The following is a 24259-nucleotide window of genomic DNA, read 5'->3' as shown; positions in this document are numbered from 1 at the left end:
GCCGGCCCCGGCCCGCCCGTTCCTCAGCGCCGGCTGCTGCCCCGGGGCGGGGGAGCCCGGGAGGGCCCGGCGGGGCGGCGGGAGCGGCGGCAGCGCATAGCCTTGTTCTTGTCTCCACCTGCCGATTTCATAAGCAAACAGACTCGGGGAGAGTAACCTTACCGATACGTGCCCGTGCCGGCTGGGTTAAAGCTGGGGGGGGGGCACCCACCGAGCAGCTCCCGCCGCAGCCACACACCGTGATCCGGGAGAGGAGAAAAGACCCTTAAAGCCGGGACGGGTGACCAGGATTGGGGGTTTTTTTTCTGCTTTTTCACCCAGACTTTTGGAAAACGGGCACGGTGCGATTCTGTCGCCTGCTTCCTCCTCTTCAAAGCCATTTATTTCAAAGGTACCAGCGAGCTCCCATGACCGAGGGCAGCTGAGCGCCGCCATTTCGCGCTGAGAGGGGAGCGAAGGCCGACGAAGCTGCTGTGTGAGCAGGCGAGTTGGCACTACCATCGCTCCATACATTTCTGGAGCTCACATGTCAAAAAGCATCACCTTCAATTCACTGATCCCTTCAAAGAAGCACACACCAGGGCTCCAGCCTAACCTGGCTCTCACCCTCCTCAGAAAGGACTAAAAACAGACAGGGAAGGGATATACAAAGGCATTTCTCATCAACTGTTAAATGGTCCAATATACTCGTAACCTCAGCTTCTCCACTTTATAGCAAGTGAGTGATGAAAACCTGATGGGACAGGCTTGCAGGCGGCACTCTCAGCCACCGGGGTGCATTTTCGGGACTGGACAAAAATATTATGGACACCTGGAAAGGGCATGGGCAGCAAGGGGGAAATACTGTGGGGAAAGGAAGAGTTTAAAAAGATTAAGATAATTTTCTGATTAAAATTTTAAGAGGCAAAGTGCTGGCACAGATCAGTTTTCCTGAAAAGCAGGAATGAGGCTCTGAGCTGGCTCCTCAGACGCTACTTGGAGACCTCAAAAGCGGAGTCATTTAGAAAGCAACTTCTTCAAGAAGTCCAGCTAAAACTACAAAGACATAAAATTCCAGTCAGACACAGGAAATTCTTAGGGGAATACAAGAATTTTATGAGTCAGAAGATAAAAATCCCTCTGAATACCTAACTAAACTAATCTAATGAAGTAGTCACCAGGAAAGGAGTGTGATGAATCTGCATGTCAGGAAGAACAAATTTAAACAAACAGGAAATTGAACAACCTGAAGCTGTTTTCATTTTTACTCCCCATGCCCTGCTCCTTTTTTTCTTTAAAGGTGCAAACCAAGTTGATGGCTGCAGAAGCTGCCAGGTGGGTCTGAGGGGCCTATTTCATTTTAGATGAAGTCTCAATTTAAAAGAAATTAATTGCCTGGCTTCCTTTTGCAAAATTGGGAAGTTGTTTATTTATGATTCATTATTTGCACTATTGTGGCCCCTACAGGGCCCAGTGCAATCAAGCCACTAACCATTGCAAAGGAATACAGGGGAGGTCATTGATGTGAAGTTTATAACCTAAAATTTAGCTTCCTCCTTGGCAAGCTGAAGTGAGGCTAAATGCTTCCTATAAGATATTTTACCCATGCTAGTAGCTGGAGGGTTCAGTCCTAAATGATACCTAGTCCGGGTCCAGCTTCACATTGAGGTGCATGCTTAGCTTTTGACATGGAAAAGTTGTCAGAGAGGTTTCCAGAGAGATCTTTGTGCCCACAAGGGCCTTGACTTTAGGTGCAGAGAATTTCAAGACCACCTGTGTGAAGCAGTATTATACAGAATGTTACCCCCTCTCCATTATGGAGCCATGCATCATCTAGACTCAAAAAAGAAGGGTTTTACATATGTATAGTGCTGCATCCTGGATGCCTTTCATTAAGGAGTGAGGAGCTTTTTCAGTTTATAACCTTTTTATTAAAAATTCTCTCATTTAGGAAATAAATTTTAGCAAATTGCACTTTGCAGAGATCATGTTAGAATTCCTAAAACTACAAAGATTGCTACTATTCTCACAATGTTGCTTCTATACTACAATTAAGTTTGGATTAAAGCTCTTCTGTTACTTCAGGTTTACTTCAGCTTGAAGGAAGTAAACCTATAGAGAAGCCAGATTTTTTTTTTGTTTCAATGAGTTTCACGATTTCAAATGTCTTCATTCCAGAATGGAAAAAAAGAAAAAGGAAAATTCTCTTTAAACAAGCTTTCCTCCAAAACTGATCTTGGGTTAACTAAAATGTTTCATTATATGAAAGCAGAAATACTTTATTCTAATTTTGCCCCCCCCCTTCATTTTATATTTCATACTAAATATTTCAGATAAAAAGTTGTGCTAAAATAATTTTAAGATGAAAAATGAAACCTTCATCCCCAAGAGACAAGCCACTGGTCTCTTAGCTTCCATGGTCTAATGTGCGGCAGTAGACAGTATGTTAGGCATAGGGTGAACTGACTGCAAACTACTTTTATATAAATTTAGCATACTCCTTAGTTTCCTATCTGAACTGCCTGTCTGGATCCTCCTATTTGGGGCTGATTCTGAACTCTACTTAAAATACTAATTGTTTATATTAAACAGACAAGAGAATGTGTGATGTATTTTAACTGTCAAAAGTGTTGTGAACAGCAGCAGCTGGAAGAGGAATGTTTAATTCAGTCCGTTATCCCCAAGCCTTTTAGAATCCTGTATCAGCAGCTAAATCATACTCTTGCAGGCAAGGAAAACAGGGTATGAAGGGATAGCACTGCAAAGCTTCTTCTACAGGAAAAAAAAGAAGGGGTATTCAAAAGCCATAGCATTGTCATTATTAGGTCAAAATAGAGCATCCTTAAATCTACAACAGTATTTATGCATCCGTGAAAGCTGTGCACATTTTTGTGTGGAACAGCTCACATTTCATGGCTCCTTTCTCATGCTGGTTTACTCAGCTGATGCCAGAGATGTGATGCAGGTAGTGATGGGAGGTATCACTTGAACCATTCGCTATATGATACTCCTAAAAAAAGGAATCTTGATACTATCAGTTATTTTAATACTCTTAAATTTTCTGGACAAGGAGTCAGCGGCTTGTGTGGAGCTATGAGTAAGGATAGGTTTCCTCCCCTACACAATTTACTCTCACAGGGCATCTCAGACACATGGTCAGGACAGTTCCCCCATGGTAACTGTTGCAGCATAAACTTGTGCTGGGACCAGCAGGGCCCAAAACAAGCATAAGAGTTGTTACTTAAGAGAGATTAATACAGGCCTTGCTAAGTAACAAGATCAAGTTTTTTTCAACATTTATGAAAACTTCAAATTTTCAACAGCAGAAAAAAAAAATCCAACCACAATTACACTGTTTTGCATATTTCCTTGAGGAAATCTTCTAAGTAAAACAGCAAATTAGCTGCACGCAGACAATGATCCTTCTAATGTCAAGGGAAAGGAGGGTCTGAAACACTGAATAAAGAGATGCACGAGCTTGTACATACTGCTGTAGTGCAGGTTTTCCTTGGGAGGCCTGACTTCTGCCATGTGGTTTGGGGTCTTTTTTTTTTTTAATGCCACATTTACAGAACGGATTTGGCATGCTCAAGAAAGGAACACCACTTTTGTTCATCTCATCAGTCTTTTACTTGTCCAATTGCCACTGTTGTATTAGTGGGAAAAATAGACCTAACGAGGTGTAAAATAATGCTCTGCATTCAAAGACAGTGCTGGACCTCATTTCACTTTAATATTTACTTCAAAAGTAAACTCTGCTGAAACCTTGCATAAATAGCACCAAATGAGTTTGCAAGATATTCTGAATTTACTGAAGCAAAGTTGATTCACACCTCTTACACACAATTGCTTATTTGGTTCCTTACTGCCAAAACTTCCGCCAAGGGAGCCCTGGGATGAAGCAAGTGGGGACATACAGGTAGGTCAGGCTTGACTGGAAGAACTGTTAACAAAATAGAAGTTAGCCAGCAGAAACATAGTCCAGACCAACTGACAGTAAGCAAGAATAGCTAAGTTGAAAAGTAGCTGCAGGGAGAGATTTTAATTAGATTTTAATTTGATTTAATGCTTTTTACACCCTATATGTCCAACGTCTCATTTTCAGCCTTTCCACTTTCTTTCTTCTTTTCATTAGTTCTTCCTTATGCTACAGGAAATATTTCTTTCTTTCCCTTTTCACTCAAAAAGGCAGTGAACTGGGTGTCTGAGCTTCCTCTCAGGCTGTGTGCGCTTGGGACCGTGAAGTCAAGGAACTGTAGCCTTGATTAGACTAGATTTTGGAAGGAGCTGCATAGATTTTTGTTTAGGTTTGAAAGACGAGTTTGTGGTTCATTCTAAAAGGAAAGTCTTACAGAGACTTTCAGAGAGAAGGCAAAATACAAAATCTTGACAAGGGCTCAGTACAAAATCTTCCATAAAAACAGGTTTTTAAACAAAAGAAACATGAAATGCTTGCTTGCTGGAAGCAAACATTTTCATAGGGATGTCTCCATTTTACCAAAGACCCTCTGAACCCAGAACAGCTAGTAACCTGCTGGTCAGGAGGTCCCACGGGAGATGCATGGGAGGCTTTTGTTCCAATCAACTTCTAATATTTTGTATGCAAAGTGGAGAAGCTTTAGCAGGGCAGACTTAGGGGAAGGTGTCATAAGATGGCTGAAGCAATCCATCAGCTTCCTGCCCTTCTCTTGTCCCCGCTCTCAGTTGTCTTGGTCCTGCTGCTTGCTCACCATTCACCAGCTCTGGTGCTTAGCCATTTGTGGGGAGAAAGTTAGTTCACTACACCAGCAGAAAATGATTCAGCTTTTTTTCTGGGCTAGCAAGCTGAATCGGTTAACCGAGAGGTTAAAACAACCACTGGAGGCAACACAAGACAGAAAGTGAGAATACAGGGCAAGGGGTGTGGGGATGACTTACTGTGATATCCCTGATTGACAGAATAAGGTAAACATCTGAACTCAGCATTGACACTATGTCTTTGCACTAATATCACAGGAACATGATTATAAGCTGACCACATGAACAACAGATTTGGCTAAAAGGCTGCTTGAGCTCAGTGCCTTCGTAATTCAAATAAGCCTGTAATCCCTCTGTTCCAAAGATCTCCTCTGTCTCAGCATTACAAAAGGCAAAGTATGCGAATTTAGAATTTAAAATAAATTACCTGGGTTATTATCTGGGCTAAATCTTTTCTCAGAAGGCAGGTAGTAGAGGATGCACTTTCCAGGAAAGGGACTGAAACATCCTGTACTTCTCATTCTCTAAGCATGCTGTGAGCACTTAAGAAAACAGATCACTCAAGAAAAGCTACAATATGTCAGTTCCCAACCCTATCTTGGATATAACAAAATCTAACCTTTGACACCAAGCTACCCCAGTACTGATGCAACTCTATTCAACAAATTCAGACCTTTTTTTAAATGCTGCATAACTCCCCACAACTACAATGTCTGTTTACTTAAGTTCTGAGCAGGCAAAGCGGATTTAGCAGCATCGCAACAATGGAAGTTGGAGGGACAGGGAAGGACTGAAATGCTGGAGGTTGCTGGGTTTTCCCTCTCTACCCTTCACATGTTCAATAGATTGCAATCAAAATAACACACATTCTGGCTGCGGAGCGCTCTTAGCCTTAGCAGAAAATGTCTGCTTTCGGTTGCGTAAAAGGGACTGTTCTAAGCTCAAACCTCCACTGAAATTTGAAGGGTATCTAATACTCTGAACAGTTTGCAGTCAGCCCAAAAAAATCTTCGTGCACTCCCTGACTTCTTCCCAGCTCCCCAGGAAGCTGAGGCATACCCATGGTTTTAAATGCTCATGCTGTAATTGTATCACTCCAGGTGTTCTCAATAGGGTTCCTTCCTATAAAACAACCAAAGAGGTAAAATATGGTCCAAATCTCCGCAGGAAAAGAATGGAGCCAACAGCACAATCAGTTTCTGAAAAATGACTTGGTTCCCATGCCACAAGCAACAGTCCATAAAGCATCTCACAGAAAACCCAAACAAGCCTTGCAGCTTCTGGCTTTAGAGCAAGAACTAGAGGACCTGAGGACCTCCAACCCACATTCCAAAATGGACCTTAAAAACATACTGCCCTCCCTTGCAGGCAACTTAATGACCTGCAGATTTTCAGTACAAGCCATATCTGACATCAGCTTCAGAGCCTCACCTTCAACCAGATTAAAACAGTTGTACATTTTGACATGAAACATGATGGTGTTTCGTTTGCACAAGGCACCATCCCATTGATTTGGTGTATTTTTGAGGGGGGAGGTGGAGTGGGGAGGAGGCAGAATTCCTACTCTGTTGTATTCAAAGCAGCCTCAGTAGCAAAACTTTCAATGTTCAACCTCTATACTTAGTGTCTAGCACTGCTATCACTCGGTGTAATACTTGTTTCACACTGTTACTCCAATTAACACATTTTTTAATCTACACCCTAAGAAATGTTAAGTCTAAAATACTTGCAAAACTATGGATCGTTTTCTAGAAAGGCCTGAAACAAAGTGATCACCCTTTGGAGAGCTGTGTGTGCAGTGACTGATCATCTCTATTGTTGGCATTCCCAGGGGTCACAGAGGGGTTCAGCTGCATTGTACCAGGGCAGCACCGAAAAAAAGGCCGTCACAGCCAGCTGATTGTGCAATCCAGGAAACCAAACTGTGGGTACCAGTATTTAAGCATCCAATTAAATGGGGCCTGAGTTTTGAGCTGATGGCAGGTTTGGGAATTTGGTTTTAGTTTCTTTCTAAATAATAAAATTGCCTTAAACCACAGTCTCTAGGGGTCTAGAAAACTTTCAGAAAAATTCTCAAATTTTGTAAAAAATTTTGACTGGAAAAATTGGAGAATTTGGACAAAATTCAAATAGCTCAACTGTTTTTCACTCTTCATTTTGAAAGCATATAGTTCAAGCCTTTGTTTGAAAGCTTTACAATAACAATTTATGTTAAAAAATCTGAGGGATATACACCCTGCCCCAGTTCAATACATTGAAAAAAAACAAAACCTTTTATTTCTGCTTGCCAACTTAAAGCAAACTTTCCTGGACACTCAAGTCCCCAACCCTGTTTCCATGTACAGGTTTGGTCCCCAAATAAAAAATCCTATTGTTCTCATAGTTCTAGCTGTGGCTACCCCAGCCTCTGGGACTAACTTTAGCCTCCTCTATTTGAACATTTATCTCTTTCTATAGTAAGAATGTATAGCAAAGACTATACATCCATCCAAATATGTAAACTGGGTGATCAGGGCAAACAATAATTTTATTTGCAGCTTTGTACTAGCATATCTTTCTGCTATCCCTGTGTTTAACAATCTACTTTTCTATGCCCATCCTATGGGACTATTTTTCTTATTTTTTAATTCACTGATCTTTATTAGATCATTTAAATATTTGCATGGGCTTCAGTAAGTATCAGTTCATTTCCTGAGAGTATAGCATTCTTTACTCTTGCTTCGAATGTTTTTTAAATACCTGCTATCACTGCTGTTAACTCTCTAATTCCCCATCATTCATTAGTTTTAAAACAGACTTGCACAAATAAACCATAACATTGAACTAATGAGATACGGGTGGGAAGTTTCTGTAAATACAGCCTGAATTAAAGGTAGAATGTCTGCATAACTTAGATAATCTTATTCTTTACATTGCACTGAAGATGACACTGAATGCCCTTCATTTATTAATCTTTCTGAATTTGAAGAACACTCTGCCTTATTCTTTCACCTTCTTTAACAGAGCACCTTTATGTTTTTAAATAATGAAGTAGCACACTCCGATCCAAATGCAAAAGCAGAACTGCAGGCTGTAATACATTTGATTACTTAGAAATTTTAATGTTATTGTCCACCTCCATCTGTGCAAGGTTTAAGCCTGGCACTGGCCAATACAGTTTATGAAAATTTCAAAAAATACGCAAGAACTATTGGCAGAGGAATGAAAGAAATATACTGTTACTGCTCGTACAAATTATGAGAAACTCATTAAAGCTCAGTCATTTGTGGGTAAGTAAAAACATTCTCAGAGGCAAAGTGCCAGTGGAAATCTCATGAGTTTCAGCTTCTGAAGTCTCCCAATAACCCCCTTTGCTGTGGAGAGGAGGGTAGAGGGGGGAGGGATGGACAGAGTCTCTGTATGATCCACCCCTTTCTTGATCTGGTGAAGGAAGACCAGATCATCTTAAGGCCAAGCACATTTAGATGAAGGTCTGTGTCCTCACTCCCACCTAGATATAGTCAAGTTGCCTTGCCATTCTGGGTGCCATACTAGTGGGTACCCTAAGTGAGTGATGACTTGGGTCTCAAGCTTGGACTTGTGCATCGTCTTCAGAGGAGGTGGGGAGGTGGTCAGGTACTCACTCCCTCCTCCACAGAAACAGGAGCCCAAGAGGGGGCATATCCCACTGGGGAGTCCCACTGGTGTGTTACACATCCTGGCCAGGAGGAGGTCCTTTGGGCACAGACCTTCCTTGTGTGAGAAAGCATAAGGGGAACATGAAAACTTATGTTAATATATCATTAAAGAAATTAACTTTACAGAGACTAGAGCAAGGGGGTTAAGATTACAGTTCTGCTATGTACATTTCTCTGGTTTTTAGGAGTGGGACTTACTTTTTATATGGTCTACACTGTGACACCTGGAACCAAAGGAGTGAAAGCAGCTGCCGGCACAGGTTTCAACATAATGCTGTTCTTCAACAGTAAAATGCAGCCCTGTTTAGTCATACTGCCACAAAGACACAGATCCAGGTACGCCCAAGATATGCCATCATTGTGGGGCAAGGGAGGAGTCTCAGACATGCAGATAGTAAAGAAAATAGAACATTTAAAAAGGGAGCTTCTATAATTATCTTCTCCAGCAAAGCCAGTTAACTGGGAAAGCAATGGCCAATGTAACTTCAGTTTGCCACAGTCTAAAACTAATACTAACTCCTGACCTAAAGTCCAGCTCTGACAGTGCTCTTTCAATCAGGGATTTCTTACTATCCTTGAAAACAGAGAGGGGTGAAATTTCAGTGAAATGCTGTATCTTCCCCTCTTGCCTTTTAAACTTGTTTCCAGAGCCCTAATGCCCTCAACACAGTATTTTACGCAGCAGATTTTTTATTCACAAGCACGTTTTTCCACCACTCTGCAACCTAAATATGTCTTAATCAGTTTCCAGATATTCTGTCAGGGCTGACAATTGACATTCCAAATCCCACCCCTCTGCAAATCCATGTTTCTGGGACTCCATTTAAATCCCTTAAATAATAGAGTGTGTGACAGGGAAAAAAAAGATCACTGACTCAAGGGGAGATAGCAGTATGGAAGTTGAGTATATGAGCACTTTCAAAAACCATAAATCTTATGGGTAAACACTTCTTAAATGAGAATATAAACAGGAGAATTCTGTTTTCATGACCACCTCCTTGAAAAGTAAGAGGCAGAAACAGAACTCTTCTGTTTCTAAATTTTAATGTTTTAAAAATACACCTTTCAGTTTCCGCATCTGCATTTATTGTGTCAGGTATCCTTAACTTGGTTAGAATGGTTAACACTGACTAAAAGACTTTGACTTTCTCAAAGCTCAAGAATAGCGACATAAAACCAGCAAAATCTCTGCTTACTAAGCTTTTGGAAAAATTCACATGCTTTCTGAAACATGCTAAAGACCAGCTTAATATTTGGGCCCTGACTGAAGCTAAATTTAGTATGTTTACAACATTTTTGATTCACTCTCGTTACTCTTAGGCCATCTCTCTCTCAATTACATATTTCTCTTCTTGCCCATGAATGGATGAACAGTGGTAAATGATCTCTTTACAAAACACATTTTGTCAGCTTTTTCACATCTGACAATTCTTACTCATAATTCAAGAGACAGAGAAGAAAATAGCTCCAATTCTCTGGGGTAACGGTAACTGGAGACACATAAGCAGATTCGGGTTTTTTTGAAGAAAGGTAGGAAAAGAAAAAGGAAATGAAAATGCATACAAGGAGAAACAGAGCTAAAATAACTGCAGGTAAACTCATCCTTTCCATAAATACGCTGCACCTAAGCTCTGCATACAGGTAGTTTACTGACACCCAGCAGAAGAACTTGAGAGTAACTGTGTAGCTCTCCTCTTAACTTTATGAATTTTTTCTACTACGCCTCCACAGTGGCAGCTGTGGACAGTGACTTGGGGATCATACCCACTCATCCCCTGCTCTCTGCACATCCATTCCAGATGGAGATAATCTCTCCTAATTTCAACCATCAAAGTTACATGCCTAACTCTAAAGATGATGGGCACTCAAAAGGCTGATTCAGTGCCTCCCCAGACAGACTTCTCCAGCAGAAGGGATGAACCCCTCTGAGGATGTTTATCTCTTCCAGCTGACTCTGGGTGAAGCTCAGAGGGCTATGTTAAGGTAGGTAGTTACAGTTAGCCAAGATGATCCCACTCCCCCCAGTATGGTAATAGCTTGTATAAAATATCCCTCCAAATGAAATGCTACCATTTCTCCACAGACACACAGGGATTGTGTGAAAGCTAGACAGAGAGATAACCTGGAAAGGATTTTACACAAATAATCAAAGCACCTCCGTTGCCACAGCTAGTAAGGAAGGGCAAAGACTAGTGCTAAATTAGATGCTCCAGGGTTTATTCAGAACAACCAAACACTGAGAATATGGATTTTGTAATCTTGGTAGGCATGGTGTTTGGAGAAGGGCATACAGATCTAAGATTGTTAGATACCTGGACCATGGCTGATGAAAAGGCTGGGACCACTTACTCCGTAAAGAACAACAGGCGGGCATGACAATGGTATACCAAACAACAGAGAATGGTAATTCAGCCTCCAATGGAGAGCAAGGTTGCTAAGACTCCTGATCAGATTGCATAGGGATGCAATTCTTTCCTTGCAGACACTTTCAGCCCTTGTAACTTAATTCACTGTCGCCTGGTTTAAGACCTGATCGTGCTGTCCTTACCTGCATAAAACTCAGTGCAAATTGTGTCTGACAAACTGGCAGTATTAGACCTCACTGGTGTTTTGATTTAGGATTTAATCCTAAACAGATGGGTGTTCACACGTACAGTGGCAGTTGCAGTGGTATGACACAAACTTGTCTAGCGTTACATCTTAAAGGCTGTGGTTGCCACTAAATTAAGTCAACAAAAGATAAAAGCATCTTGCATTTTTCCTTTTACTTTTAGTACTATGAAACCTGAAATCAGCTTTGATAAGAGACTAAAATGTGAAATAGTAAAAGCTGACAGATCTTTCATATGGTTTCTTACTGGCCATAAATTTACAGCGCTACATCAATGAAAGAAAAACATGAAATATTTTAATCTTTATTGAATCTTCTATCATTAATAATTATCACTTGGCTATTTTGTACAGTCTGATGACATGAAACAGATAATTTTTTTCAAATAACAGATTTCCTCCAGTTTCAACTAATACTGTATGACATCGTTCTCATCATCTTGTACAGAAAAGATGTTAAAGGGCTTTTTCTCTTTGACAAATTCAGAGGGAAGAAACAAAACCAGCTTGCATCTCTTTCTTATTCAAATTCATAACCCCATAAACCATGCTAATCAAAACAGAAGATGTGCAATTTTGGACAACATGCACTTAGCCTAATGAGACACTGCCTAAAACCAAAACAGGAAAATGCACTTTATGGTAGTGAGAAAATAATGAGAAGAAGAGTGGACGTGTTGACCATAACCATCCTGTCCTGTTAAATTCATCAAGGCATACAGGCAAAAACCACCTCAGCAGGCCTCTTTGCCTGGTGTTTGGCTGCGGACTCTCCCACAGATAAGCTACTTTATCAAAGTCAAAGGAGCCATCTGACACGTCGTGTATGGGGGCTGAGGCAGGGCACCCACTGAATGCCATGGTCTTGCCCTCTCCTCTATCCCAGAGGCTGATGAGGCTGGCAGTGTGGTGCTTGTCCCAATGGTTTTACACAGCTCTAGATTTCCTCTAGGCTCAATTCAGGTCACAGCAGTGCCAAGCACCTCCAGATTGTCACAACTGAAATGATGCGATTGCTGTCTTAAGTTGTTGCAGGCCTTACTGAAGCTGTGGGCTCCTCCCAGAGTGGGAAGGGAGAGCCAGCGCAGCTGAAGGAAAGCATCCTAAGCTATTCTCCCTCAGCCAAAAATAGGGAGTTGGTTAGGTTAGGTTTGGTTTGATTTGGTTTTACTGTGAAACTGGGAAGCCAACATGAAGCAGCTGCTAGACTCTGTGGATGAAAAAGTGGCAATACTCCTCAGCTGAGGAGCCACGATTTTCATCATCTTCCTCTGATTCAGTAGGGCATCACGTGAACAGAAGAACTTCCCTTCTCCACAAGAAGCCAAGTAGGAACTGGATTTTAGTATCTCACAGGAGCCACTAATCTGCCCGCCTTGCATTCTGCTCTCTCCTCCTTTGACCTTATCTGTTTTCCAAGAGGCAGAATAACAAGTGCTATGAGGAACAACGGATGCCTTTTCGTAGGACGATTGATGCAGTGGTCCACCCAAAGAAGGGTCTAGGACTACTGAGTCAGCATTTGATTTCCCAGTACAGCCTTAGTCACTGCCTAAATCAAGAAAGGGCCCCAACCCAACCTCCTCAGCTGTTTGGCCTCCAGCCAAATAAAAGATGAAAATTTTTGTTAGTCACTAGAAAAGAGAGCACGAGGAATTTCAGGTGAGTGGGAATGAATGCGAAGGGAATGGAAGTACTTAAGATCTTTTTGTGAGCTTTCCTGAAGGATGGAGTGGAGACTCAACACGGACTTCTAGAATAAGCAAGGAATTCACTGATTCAGAGTAAATTCAGGCATATTGGGAGGGACATACAGCGTAAAAAAAGACTACTTTTAAAATTATATTCTACCAAATACAGTATATATTAACAAACGTTATTAGGATCTCTTCAGCATTCACAGGGCACTGTCTTTCCGATTTCACCTCCTTTTCCCTTCAAAATCGGCATTATTTCCACCATAATGGAAATAGAACTAATCTACAACAAGTGTGGAGCATCTTCAGCTCTCATGGCCTGCAGAAGAGATGAGACTGCTCAGAATCTTGCAAGATTCAAACTGATTTCATGAACTGGCATTGGCCAGAACATTTAACATCCTCCTATGTTAAGTATCATTCACATTTGCAAATTCAAGTGGGGTTTTTTTCAGAAATTAATGCATGGGTGAATGTTCCTATGATAAACAGGTGAACACCTGCTTTCTTAGACCCATATCACTGATAGGAATATAAGTCTTCAAGAGCTTTTGGAAGTTTTATATTCTATAAGTATTTTCTGTCCTATATGCCTAAGCCCTCAGATCATATTTACATGTCATTTAAACGTCACTATTATTACATATTGGACTTTAACGAACAAATTCAGGCCTTTATCTATAGCCACAGTCATGCATTCTGCGGCAGAAACCACACATTCAATTAGGTGAGAGATTCTGGACCTGGAAAGACCATTTGCATGAACTGTTTTTCTTCTGCACAGAACTGAGATCCCCCTGACACAAATCTTGTGGTACGGGTGACTGTGTAGGCAGAGTGAAAAACTCTAATTCAGTTGAATACATTTACCATGCTGCCTTTTATATTGCTTTCCAGAGACTCATTCTAACAGAACTTCATTTGCTCAGCCTAAAAGGAGACATTTTTTAAAGGCCACCCATGATTTGATTTATGGTGGACCTAAGAGGTGATCTCAACTGAGAAAGTGTTTCCACTGCACTAGGTCTTGGACATGCTCAACAGCAAGAGCCAGCTCTTTCCCTGAAAAGCCTTGCAATGTAAACAAACTAGACAGACAATGGGCAGGAGGAAAAAGGCACAGGGAAAAAGCACTTTGCCCAAGGTCACAGAGCTGTCAGACATGCTGGAACAGGGTACAGAATCAGCAGATGCCCATATAACACTAAAAATATGAAGCATCCATCCAAATTATGTCCAAACCTGCACATCCCAGCTACCTATATACACCCAGATGGATGACGATAGCTTCTGCACCAGAAGATAGTAGAGACGTGAAGTATTCTTGTATCCTACAGAATTCTTGTTTCCTGGCACCACACAGTGAGCTAAACAGTATCCCTCCCGTGTTGCCATTCTTCAAAACCTCTGCAGAAGTATGTACATGATGCACAATGCCATAACACTCCACTTACAAATGAATTATAGTTCAGCTTTCAAATTACAAAGCAGACAGGCAGTTTTTTTCTCCCCATTTCATGGTTTAAATGAATAGAGTACTAATAAAGCAATGAAACTATACAACTGACTTGAGCTGTACATGGTGTGAGTAAGCTGCATTTAAGCTACATAACCATCTCAATGAGCCACAGCTGTGACCAGAAACCTCCCTGCTTGTCCATTCTTGTGGCTTCTCTTGCACATACTCCATTTTTGGCTAATTATATGGGACTATGGCAAAGTTAATTATCACAGTTAGTCTGTAATAGGGTTAATTTGATTGAATGAATTTTCATTTAAAAGGAACAGAAAAACTCTTTAAGAAGTTTGTAAGTGTAGGATAATTCAAGAGTATCACCAAAAATCTTCTACTTTGTCCACTGAACAAGACTGCAATGCAAGTAGCTCTTGAAAAGTTAATTAGGTTGCCTTGCTCAGTGAAAAACTGCACAATGATGAGCAGGTCTAAGCAAGAATCACATTTTTCTAGTTAAGTAATCCAGCCCTCCAGAACAGTAAAGATGTTGTGCTGCTGAATGTTGCTAACTTGATAACAATAGACTAACTCCCCAATAGACCAAACCTATCTGAAGCAGCTATACTTATGATGAATAAAAAATCCTCAGCCAATCTACTTTATAGTTTATAATTTAACTGAGTACCAGTTTCCAATTCCATGTAATAAAACCATGATTTATGTATTATTCATGTCTTCTCAGACTACTTTTGCCAAATTGTTTCTTAAAGACAGCCTTTTTTAGCAATTTAGAATGAAATAAAAAATAGAAAAGATTGTCTTCAGTACTCAGAGAGAAGGGTAAAAAATTTCTCCTAAATAAATCTGATGAATTTGCTTATATTAATGACAATAAAACGGAAAACCTAAATCTAAATATTTTCATTACAGGACCAATTTAAACACATTGCAAAATCCTTCTCAGCAAGATCCTCAGAGCAAGGCAAGAAAGAAGCAGCAATGATTATTAAAGTATATGTAAGACAAAAATAGAAAATTGTATTTGTCTTTGTTGATATTATACTCCTGGCTCCATATGAGCAAGGCCCTTTAACACACAGTTCTTACCACATGCCGAACAGGCAGTGCTTCGTGCAGCAGCGGCGCAGTGACCGTTTGTGCTAGCTCACAAGGGCAGAGCATCTTTAAGTAGCTGCCCTATTAATGAGAACACAAACAGGATTTTTTTGGAGGGAGGAATATGTTATCCAAAGAAACCCCCACAAAACAGAAATTACACAAATTATTCACACAGAAAGATTTAAGGCTGTTGTGAGTCCAATCAAGGCTGCTGGCCTCCATTGGTACATTCACAAATGTAGCTTATGGAAGCAAACAGGCTTCGTATTAAAATACTTTGACAACTGACAAGAATCATGCCAATGAAAGCAAGGAATAGCCCAGCTCAGATACAAATAAGATGAACAAAGAAAGTGGGAGGAAAAGACAACTGCAACTGCAAAGCTAGTATCAGAATTTGGAAAGTTATACTTTTGGAGTCCTCTGGCAGCTGACTGCCTCCTTTAAAAATCCTAGGTGAGCAAACTTGCCTGCATGCTTACAACATTTTTAATCAGCCCTCCACAAATTAAAACATCATCTGTGTGTCAAAATAATTTGACCAACTTTTGCCATCCTTTACAAGAGATACAAGAGCAGGGTGATGATCAGTTACTGCCGATCAGTGCTGTTACAAGCACGTAGTTCACTGGGATGTATCAGCGAGATGTGCCAGCCATCTATACTCCAAGTCACATTGCAGTGTGGCCCTGAAAACATTCAACAGATGGTTCAGCTTGCATCTGAATCTAAATGCTCATCTTGCTGCTGAACAAATATAACAGACCATGCTCCCCAGTCATTGCATCCCTAACAATCTGCTTGTAGAGTTGTTAATGCCAAGAACAAAATAGCACTGACAAGTAACGACAAGTAAGATAATCTGAGCTGCTGTTCTGTTTATGTAGTTGCTGTCTCCCACCATCTCTCTGGGCCAGCTCATACACCCTTTCAAGAATCTGTGCGCTGGTGGTGGCCAGAGAGAAGGGAATAATTCCTCATAGTTGAAAGAGACTCTGGAGAGGTCATTTGCCTCATCCAAAAAACTCTGGAGCATCCCTATTCTTCAGTATCTCAGTTAATTTTGCCACCTGTGCCTATTACAGACTCTGTAAGTAATCTTTTTATGTTTTTTCATCAGATACTCTGGTTGTAGGGTGACTGACAAACTTGTCAATATGATTTTGTTACAAACACCAAATGTCTCTTCTCCTCCCTGTTCCTGAAACTACTCAGTCTTGCTAAGAAGAAATTAAGAACTGCTCTGTCACAACCTGGGTGAAGAAGCTGACATCAGTAAAATTTAGGAACTGATTTGTTAATCTGTATTTAGATCTATGATCCAATCGACCGATGGACGGTATTACTGAGTACCTTGCTGCTTCAGGGACCTACGGTTTCAGGCAAGTTAAGTTTCTTTTGGGTTTCCCTAGCAGCAAGGGTCAGAAAGAGATGCTCGCTTTCAAGATGCCTTTTGGTTTTCATTTCTCTCTTACTCAGGCGAAGAGTTCCTTATGCTCTTAATAGTTGTACTGATGACTTTCATACAATGGGACTGATGACAGGCTAGGGGAAATCAGGGCTGATAGCGATAGTTTGGAAAGTCTATTGCTGAACATCTGGAAGTGTAGCCAAGAGGAATTTATGAGAGGAAAACATCTGACCACCCCCAACCTCATAATTTTCTTTGACTGTTCTCTAGCACCTGTGCTGAATCATGTAGCCTAGCAAGTTAGTACATCATAGGGGCCACATTAAGGGAACCAGTAAATACAAGAGGTGAGAAAGGAAAGGATGGGAACTTCTTTGATGGGGATAGAGGTGTGGCAGCATCGTGCGGTGCTGAAGACATGGGGGTACACTCATTCTGGTGGAAGAAGCAATGTGCAGAGAAGAGAAACGACCTGCGGAGTCACTGGCTGACACTGTGAGTCCAGACAAGGCAGGCGAAGGAAATTCCAGGAACTGTCGGGGGCTCCTTGACTTGCTTTGTATTTGACTGCTGGAGCAGCAGGGATCCAACAAAAGCTCGTGTGTAGCTGTCCCGCAGGACAGCTTCTAGCTACATGGGGAGCTATTATAGCTTAATTCCTGATACTAATTGGAATGTTTCCAAAGTATTGACACAAGCATGATATAAAACCACATAGGTAATCTCTACCTTTCATTTGATCTATATAGAAGCAGGGAGACAGAAGAATGGGTTTTGGAGACGCATCTCTCTTTGAGAGAAGCAGTGGCTGGCCCAGTGAATGCTGAAGAACACAGCTGAGGGCACTGTGCGCCTTAGGGCACTCCTCTCTCTCTTCTGCCAGTGCACAGATGCGTTTCTACAGCACGGTGCTTCCCCAACTATCACTTTATTGCACCCTGTGCCCTCTGACTTCCTCCATTCCACCATCTGAGTGACACATATATAAAAGAGACTCCACTGGAGGCCACATGTATTGTCCGGGGATTTGTCCTTTCTTTTTAACACAGAACAAAACTCAAGTTTCTTCCCCTTCACGATTTCACTGCCAACACTATCACTTGAATATCACATGGCTCACCTCCACAGTGACATGCAGGATACACTAAATGTTACAGGAGATGCCACAAGAAAACTCCAGCCCTCCCAGCAGACAGTAGGAAATTGACCATTACCATTCCCTGGTGACTAGTGGGCATGCTGAGACAGTAATTTGCATTTTCTATGCTTATTTTTCTATTACTAAAGTGGGATTAAGAGTGTTCAGCAACAGCTTTTGAGACCTACAAATTCTTCCTGTTATGGAACAGCATCCCGAAGACCTATTTTTCTCTAAATTAAAAAAAAATCTTTCATAATCTTTCATTATTCCAATATAATTCTTACATTCTTAAATTCTAAAATCTGCTAACCAAGCACATAGCACAATAAGCATTTTAGACACTACCAAAATACTAATAATTGGAACAAAATTGTGGTTTTTGTGGTTTACTTTGTTCCCTAACAAATTTTGGGGAAAAAAAAAAAAATTTTCCTACAACCTTTTTCGCTTTCAAGTACATTTTAAGAAAAAAATCTATTTTCAGTACCAGCAAAATTCATCATATTCTGACAGGAAAGCAAAATTGTTTCATTTCATAAGATCTTCTAACAGCATGAAGCTAACCCCATGGTCTCTGAGACAGAAATTCTGCCAGCTATAGACTTAGAAAGAATCAGCAGAGAAAAAGAAGTTTCTCAGATGGAACTGTTAGTCATGATATGAAGAATGTGTGTCCCCTACAGATGTTATAGCTATTTATATGATAAATCCTGATCATCACTATAGGAATTTTACAGCCTTCTTTTAAGTTAATGCTCAAGTTCAAATTAATCTTCTTTTGACAATGTTTGCCTAATATTTCAGTGTTGAACAACATTTCCAGGGTTACATTTAGAGTGAGTCTACTTTTAAAGCTGTGTTACAGACTTTTTACTTGCTTCAGAAAGACTTCTTTTAATTCTTCAATACTTCACAAATATTTCTAGGAAAGACAAGTACAAGAAGCATTGATAAATGCTTAACAAGGGGACATCTAGACTTGAAAGTTAACTGGAATTAACATTAGGGTTAATTTAGAGCACACGACAGGTTGTAGAACAGCTCCCTGGAAGAAAATATTCGCTTTAGAATAAAATTACCTCATTCGCACATTCAACACTTGAACTGTTTTGAGTAACATGAGATAAACGAGAACAAAGCATGTTTGTTCCAGTTTGCGGGATCATTGGTTTACTCAGGAATCACAGTCTGGGGAATTCAAAACGAAATGAGGGATATGAAAATACCTTAAGGTGTCTCCAAGGAACTCAAGGTTGCATAAATATAGTCATTGGTGTCAAATGGCAGCAGCCCTTTTAAAACCAACGCTACATTTACACGCTTCAAAGGCCCACGTTATGAAGAACATGGTGCTACACAGGGCACTGCAAACCCCTTCCCCCCCATACCAGAGAAAGATTTTTTTACGAGGATGCCTCTCTGCCATCACCAGCGCATCCTTCCACACCCTGCCTACACCCTGGGTTCACTCAGAGGCAGCGGGAGGTCTGGGCTTATTGTCTGGTTCTGGAAAGGGATGGCAACTCTTTGGTGCGGAAACAAAACCAGGGATGTTTTATCTGGGTGATACATGTTGACTTGATCTCAATATCTCCACTTCTCCTCTGCTCTCACATATTGGGATCAAAAGATCAACTCTAAGTGCGTGCGCTGTCTTGACTATCAAGAAAAGCTTCTTGGTGGAAGGACCGAGTACTGTCCCTACAGAGGGAAGGCTGCTGTACTTTTCACAAAAGTAAGGGTTTTTTTCAGCCTTGGCGTTGCAGGCCATGAAATGCACTTTGAGGCTACAGAGTTTCTGTGAATTCTTTTTTCTTAAAATGCCATTTTAATTGTGTGCTTAATCTGTTTTTTTCACTGTCTTTTAACATCTACCCTTGGTTGTTACCTGAAACCTGTGCTGAAAGAGGCAGCACTGGTAAGACTGAGGCGTTAAACCTCCACAATTCTCAGTTCCAAGTACAGCAGTTGGGGCAAAGAATAAAATGAGACCAGGAGACCAGGCTGGCCTGGCCAGCTGCATGCATTGGCAATCCACAGTGGATCACTAGGTCAGGAGCCTTAAACACCTTGGGGGTGGCCAGGGTCCCATGACAGGAAAGCCTGAAACTATTCCAACCAAAGACTTCCCCAGGGATTCCGGGGAAAGGGATCACGAGCAGATGATGAAAGTGAGGCTCTGCAGAAAAAGAAGGAATAAATCTAAGAAATTCCGCAGCCCCAGACCTTCCCATACTGTATCCCCGGTGGTATACAAAGTACTTTGACGTCCTCGGTACCTGCTGATGTCACACCCAGCAAAATAACGTTAATCACCTGCTGCAGAGTTCTGGTATGCATCCAGAGAATACTTAGGTGCAGCAAAAAAAGTGGAGACAGAGAAGATCCTGGGTCTTTTACTGCTCGTTTACATTTATATATTTTTGTGTGGTCTCCCGTAAATGGTCTTTACTTCCAAATCCTTCTGCAACCTCTCTGTGCTCTTGGGGAGATAAAACTGCATCAGGCGCTCACAGGGCCAGAGCTCTGGCCTTATAAGAACAGTGCCTACGAGTGCCTTCAGCAGAGCAGGGCAGGGAGAGCAACTCGAGTCCTCTGGTCTTGGGGCAGCCGGGCTTTCCAACACCTCCACATGAGAAATACGAGACAAACTGTGCCCAGAACATGGACCCAAGCTCAAGGAAAACAAGCCTGTGGAGCCCGCACAGACAAAGAGGAGACATTAAAAAGCTGATGCTCACCCTGCAGAGTCCAAGCACGGAGGCCTGGTGACACCTACTGAGGCGGCATTCGCCATGGCTGCAATATCTTGTATCGCTGCTCTCCGCTCCCTGGGAAATCCCACACCCTGCCTTCACTGCCAAGGGTACCTAACAGGAGAGCTGCTTCAAAAGAGAAAGTCAATAACTGTTTGTAGTTTAATCCACCAAGCAAATCAAAGTTCTGCAGAGAGCACTTTCCCCTCAACAGAAAAGTGAGACATTTGACATTCTGCTTCACACCCTAGTTTTGGTGACTTTACTAAAAGAAAGGGGGTAACGGCAGACAGTGCGTGAAGCTATCCCCCCACGTAAAACTGTTTGGTCGAGATCCAAGAAGCAACTTAGCACAGAGTTCATTCAAGCAATATTTAAAGCAAGTAACCTCAAACTCAGAGACTAAAATCATCATAGAAGCAAGATGACTCAAGTATACAAGACGTAGGAATTGGCTATATAAAGGCTTCCTGCTAGATATAGTTCCAAAGATAAAATCTAATGTGGGAAAAAAAAGCTACGTAATACCTCACGTTTCAAACCCAAATCATGTTGTAACTGGGATAAAAGGAAACATGCTATTTCATACGTACTCTGATTAATATATATTGTAAAATTTCTATCATTATAAGCAATTATAATCATTGCATTAAGCAAGCCATATAGAAGATAACATTGGCCTAAATACAAAATTGCCATAATATCACGTTTCCTGCTTAAAACAGTCTTTTTCATCTTAACAAAAAAATTTACTTTGAATGACCTTTTCAGGCAACGGACATTTCAGCTAGTTTCAGGACAACAGCCTATTCTTAATTTACTATTGTTTAACTTTAAGGAACACCCAGGAATAGTTAACTGAATAAAAACCAGTCTGGTATTAGGTTCTCTCTTTTTTCCCCAACTGTTCCCCTGTTTGCTGTCCTGTGTTTTTTGTCTTGTTAGATACACATTAACCTGTTAGACTGACCTTCACTTCCCTCCCAATCCCTACAACACATTAAAATTCTTTAAAAAGACAACTTGAGAGAGACTGCCTTTTGGTAAACCTCCTAAAGCGAGCTCCACAGACTGGTCTGGCATGCGTTGTGTACATGCATCTGTCACGAAAATTTGATGACAAATCATCCGTTTCCTGACAGATAGGCTGCACTGACTTCAAATTCCCATGAAATGTCTTTGTCCACCAGGAAGAAAAACATTCTCCTTTAAAGCAGTGATCATTCTCAAACTTCACTTCAATCCTCCATTTCCTTTAGTCTGTATTATCATTTATTTGTACTATAATTGTTCTGGATCAATTAAAGCCTGTCGCAAGAAAATCTTCCTGATCATCTTTTGGGAAAATGTAAAGAGACAGGAACTAATGAAAGGAATGAAAGCAAATGTTTCACAGTAATAATGCTGTTTTCAGAGGGTGAGAAATGAAGATCCTTTTTAAGACTGACCTACCCCAGTTTGTTTAAAACTAAACTGAACTTGAACTGATAAACTACTCTTTTGAGATTAACCTGAATAGAGTACATTCAGCAAAACACTGTAAATCTAAACATACCTGAATTGGAGTCAAACTTTGTTTCTGACCTGCAAAGGAAAATAAAAAGATCGTAAGTTACAAGAACTGCTTTATGCCATCAAAGCCATTTGTCAGACTGATTCCCCCTCAGCAAATACCGTCTTTAACAAGACTGTCTACCTCTGTATGTTAATATTTAACGCGTTCAAATGCATTTGAACCCAAATAATAACTATTATCTTTAGTATTTGGGGGTTTTTTACAATGTGGAGTTACAAAGAAGATATTTTAAAGGACAAATCACAAAATGAATGCAGAAAATAGAACATAAATTTAAAACAGGATTAAATTATATGCTGTGAATCATGGTACACAGTTGTTCCTATGAAATAAATATTGTTTTCATTCATTTTCATTTTTGAAAAGTCATTAAGAGGATTTAATTTATTCATGAATGTTTCCAATCTATTTTTGAAGCAGATACCGTTTCATTAATGTCATATGTATTGTATCCAATGATCTGTACTTAATTGTACAACATCGTAGGAGGGTTTTGTTTGCGTGTGTCTTCAATTTACTCACTCTGCACATAGGAATAAGTGGTTTGATTTTCTTAAAAGTGGAAAGCGGGGGGTGGGAGAGAGGGATAGAGGAAGGGAGCCAGACCCAAATTTTAACTTGTTTTAAAGTCTTTGCAAAAAGACAATAATGTGTGCATTATGCACCATTAGCTTTGGTCGTGCACTGCAGATTTTTCTCTTTCTAACAAGTAGTGTTTTCTTCTAAGGGCTTAGCATTTAGCAAATGAACCCTATAACCTGTATATTTAATAAAAGGAAGAAAAAATTAGCCCTTGTGGGAACATCATGTTTCAGATATAGGTTAATAATGCTTGTAAATGTAGAAGCCTTTGAAGATCTCAATTCAACTGTGGGAAAACTTAAGTTGGGTAATTACTCTCAAGATGCTGCTGATGTGCTGTCAAGCAGAATTAACCCTATGACTAGGCCTATCTACACAATCTCCTGTAAGACAGCATTGTCTATATCGAGCTCTCAAACCAATTAACGGGCATGTTCCAATCAGATTTATATTGCCCACTAACAATCAGTTGTACACATGGTCATGGCTGTCACAGCAGGACACAAGGTCTGACCAGCAGGAGACCTGTTAAAGGATGTTACGTTGGCAGCAAAATGCATTTCCCCAGAAATTCTAAGGAGGAAGTACAATGTTGGATCCTTTTACATTGCATCAAGGAGGGGATGTATTTTGGGAAGTTACAGTCCTTCTTTTTTCAAAAATAAATGACCAAAGCTCAAGAACTAATTGCAGATTTATTTTCTTCTTTTATTTTATGAGCTTGTACATACAGGTACGTGTAGATGTATTTCACACGTACTCTATATATTTTATATAATTGGCATTGTAATCCCATATCAAAGATCTCTGCTACAGCAAACAAATATCAGATCAATCACGATTTAAACTATGAACAAGTTCACACTATTCATTACAGTTAAAGCCATCAGAAAGGAAACAAATCCCTTCACCTTTCCTGCTCACTCTCCACCTTCCCCCAGTGCTCACAATCTTTTATGTCTTAAATATAACCTTCAGGTGGAGAAAAGATGGAAGGGAAAAAACATAACTTATCTTCATAATTGGTACTTATAAAGTAGCACCAAAAGCACTGAACAAAGAAAGTATGTTGCTGATGTGCCTTCACGAATACCACCACCAATAACTGCCCAGGGCACCAGCCCATGCTCCTGTTTGGCAGTGGATTTCAGTTGGTATTTACACCCAGCAGGATAAAGTCCCCACCTTGCAAAAAGTGCCTGCTGGTAACTGACGGGAATTCCACTGAGTTCCAGGTAAAGCCACTTACTCAGTACTTTATATACAATATTCTCCTCAAGCTGCAGTGTATCTGTCTAGACTGTTCTCTCTTGCTCATCACTGTATCAGCAACACCTCACTACCTACATAGTCGAAGACGACATACGAAATCTTACCCTCAGTGTCTGTTTATCTGCACAATCAACTTCTCTCTGCCTAAATTCTAGATACTTGGTATTAGCTGGTCAAACAAAGACCCTGGTTCTCGGTGTGCATGGCTTGGCATGGACATATGCACTGCAACTTGCGGCATCAACA

The 24259-nt window shown here is 40.8% G+C and overlaps 1 protein-coding gene across 2 annotated transcripts in view; it reads right to left on the bottom strand.

Moving 5' to 3' along the window:
- Nucleotides 1–24259, bottom strand: part of MSRB3 (methionine sulfoxide reductase B3) — a 64603-nt gene that overhangs the window by 15197 nt on the left and 25147 nt on the right. For both annotated transcript variants that reach the window (XM_010561724.1, XM_010561725.1), the window contains one exon: nucleotides 22139–22167. In XM_010561724.1, the coding sequence (XP_010560026.1) occupies nucleotides 22139–22167 (29 nt within the window). The remainder of the gene's footprint in view (nucleotides 1–22138; nucleotides 22168–24259) is intronic.

This window comes from Haliaeetus leucocephalus, unplaced genomic scaffold (assembly GCF_000737465.1).
Source record: "Haliaeetus leucocephalus isolate CR32 unplaced genomic scaffold, Haliaeetus_leucocephalus-4.0 Scaffold151, whole genome shotgun sequence".
NCBI lineage: Eukaryota > Metazoa > Chordata > Aves > Accipitriformes > Accipitridae > Haliaeetus > Haliaeetus leucocephalus.
This window is presented reverse-complemented; position numbering and strand designations above follow the sequence as displayed.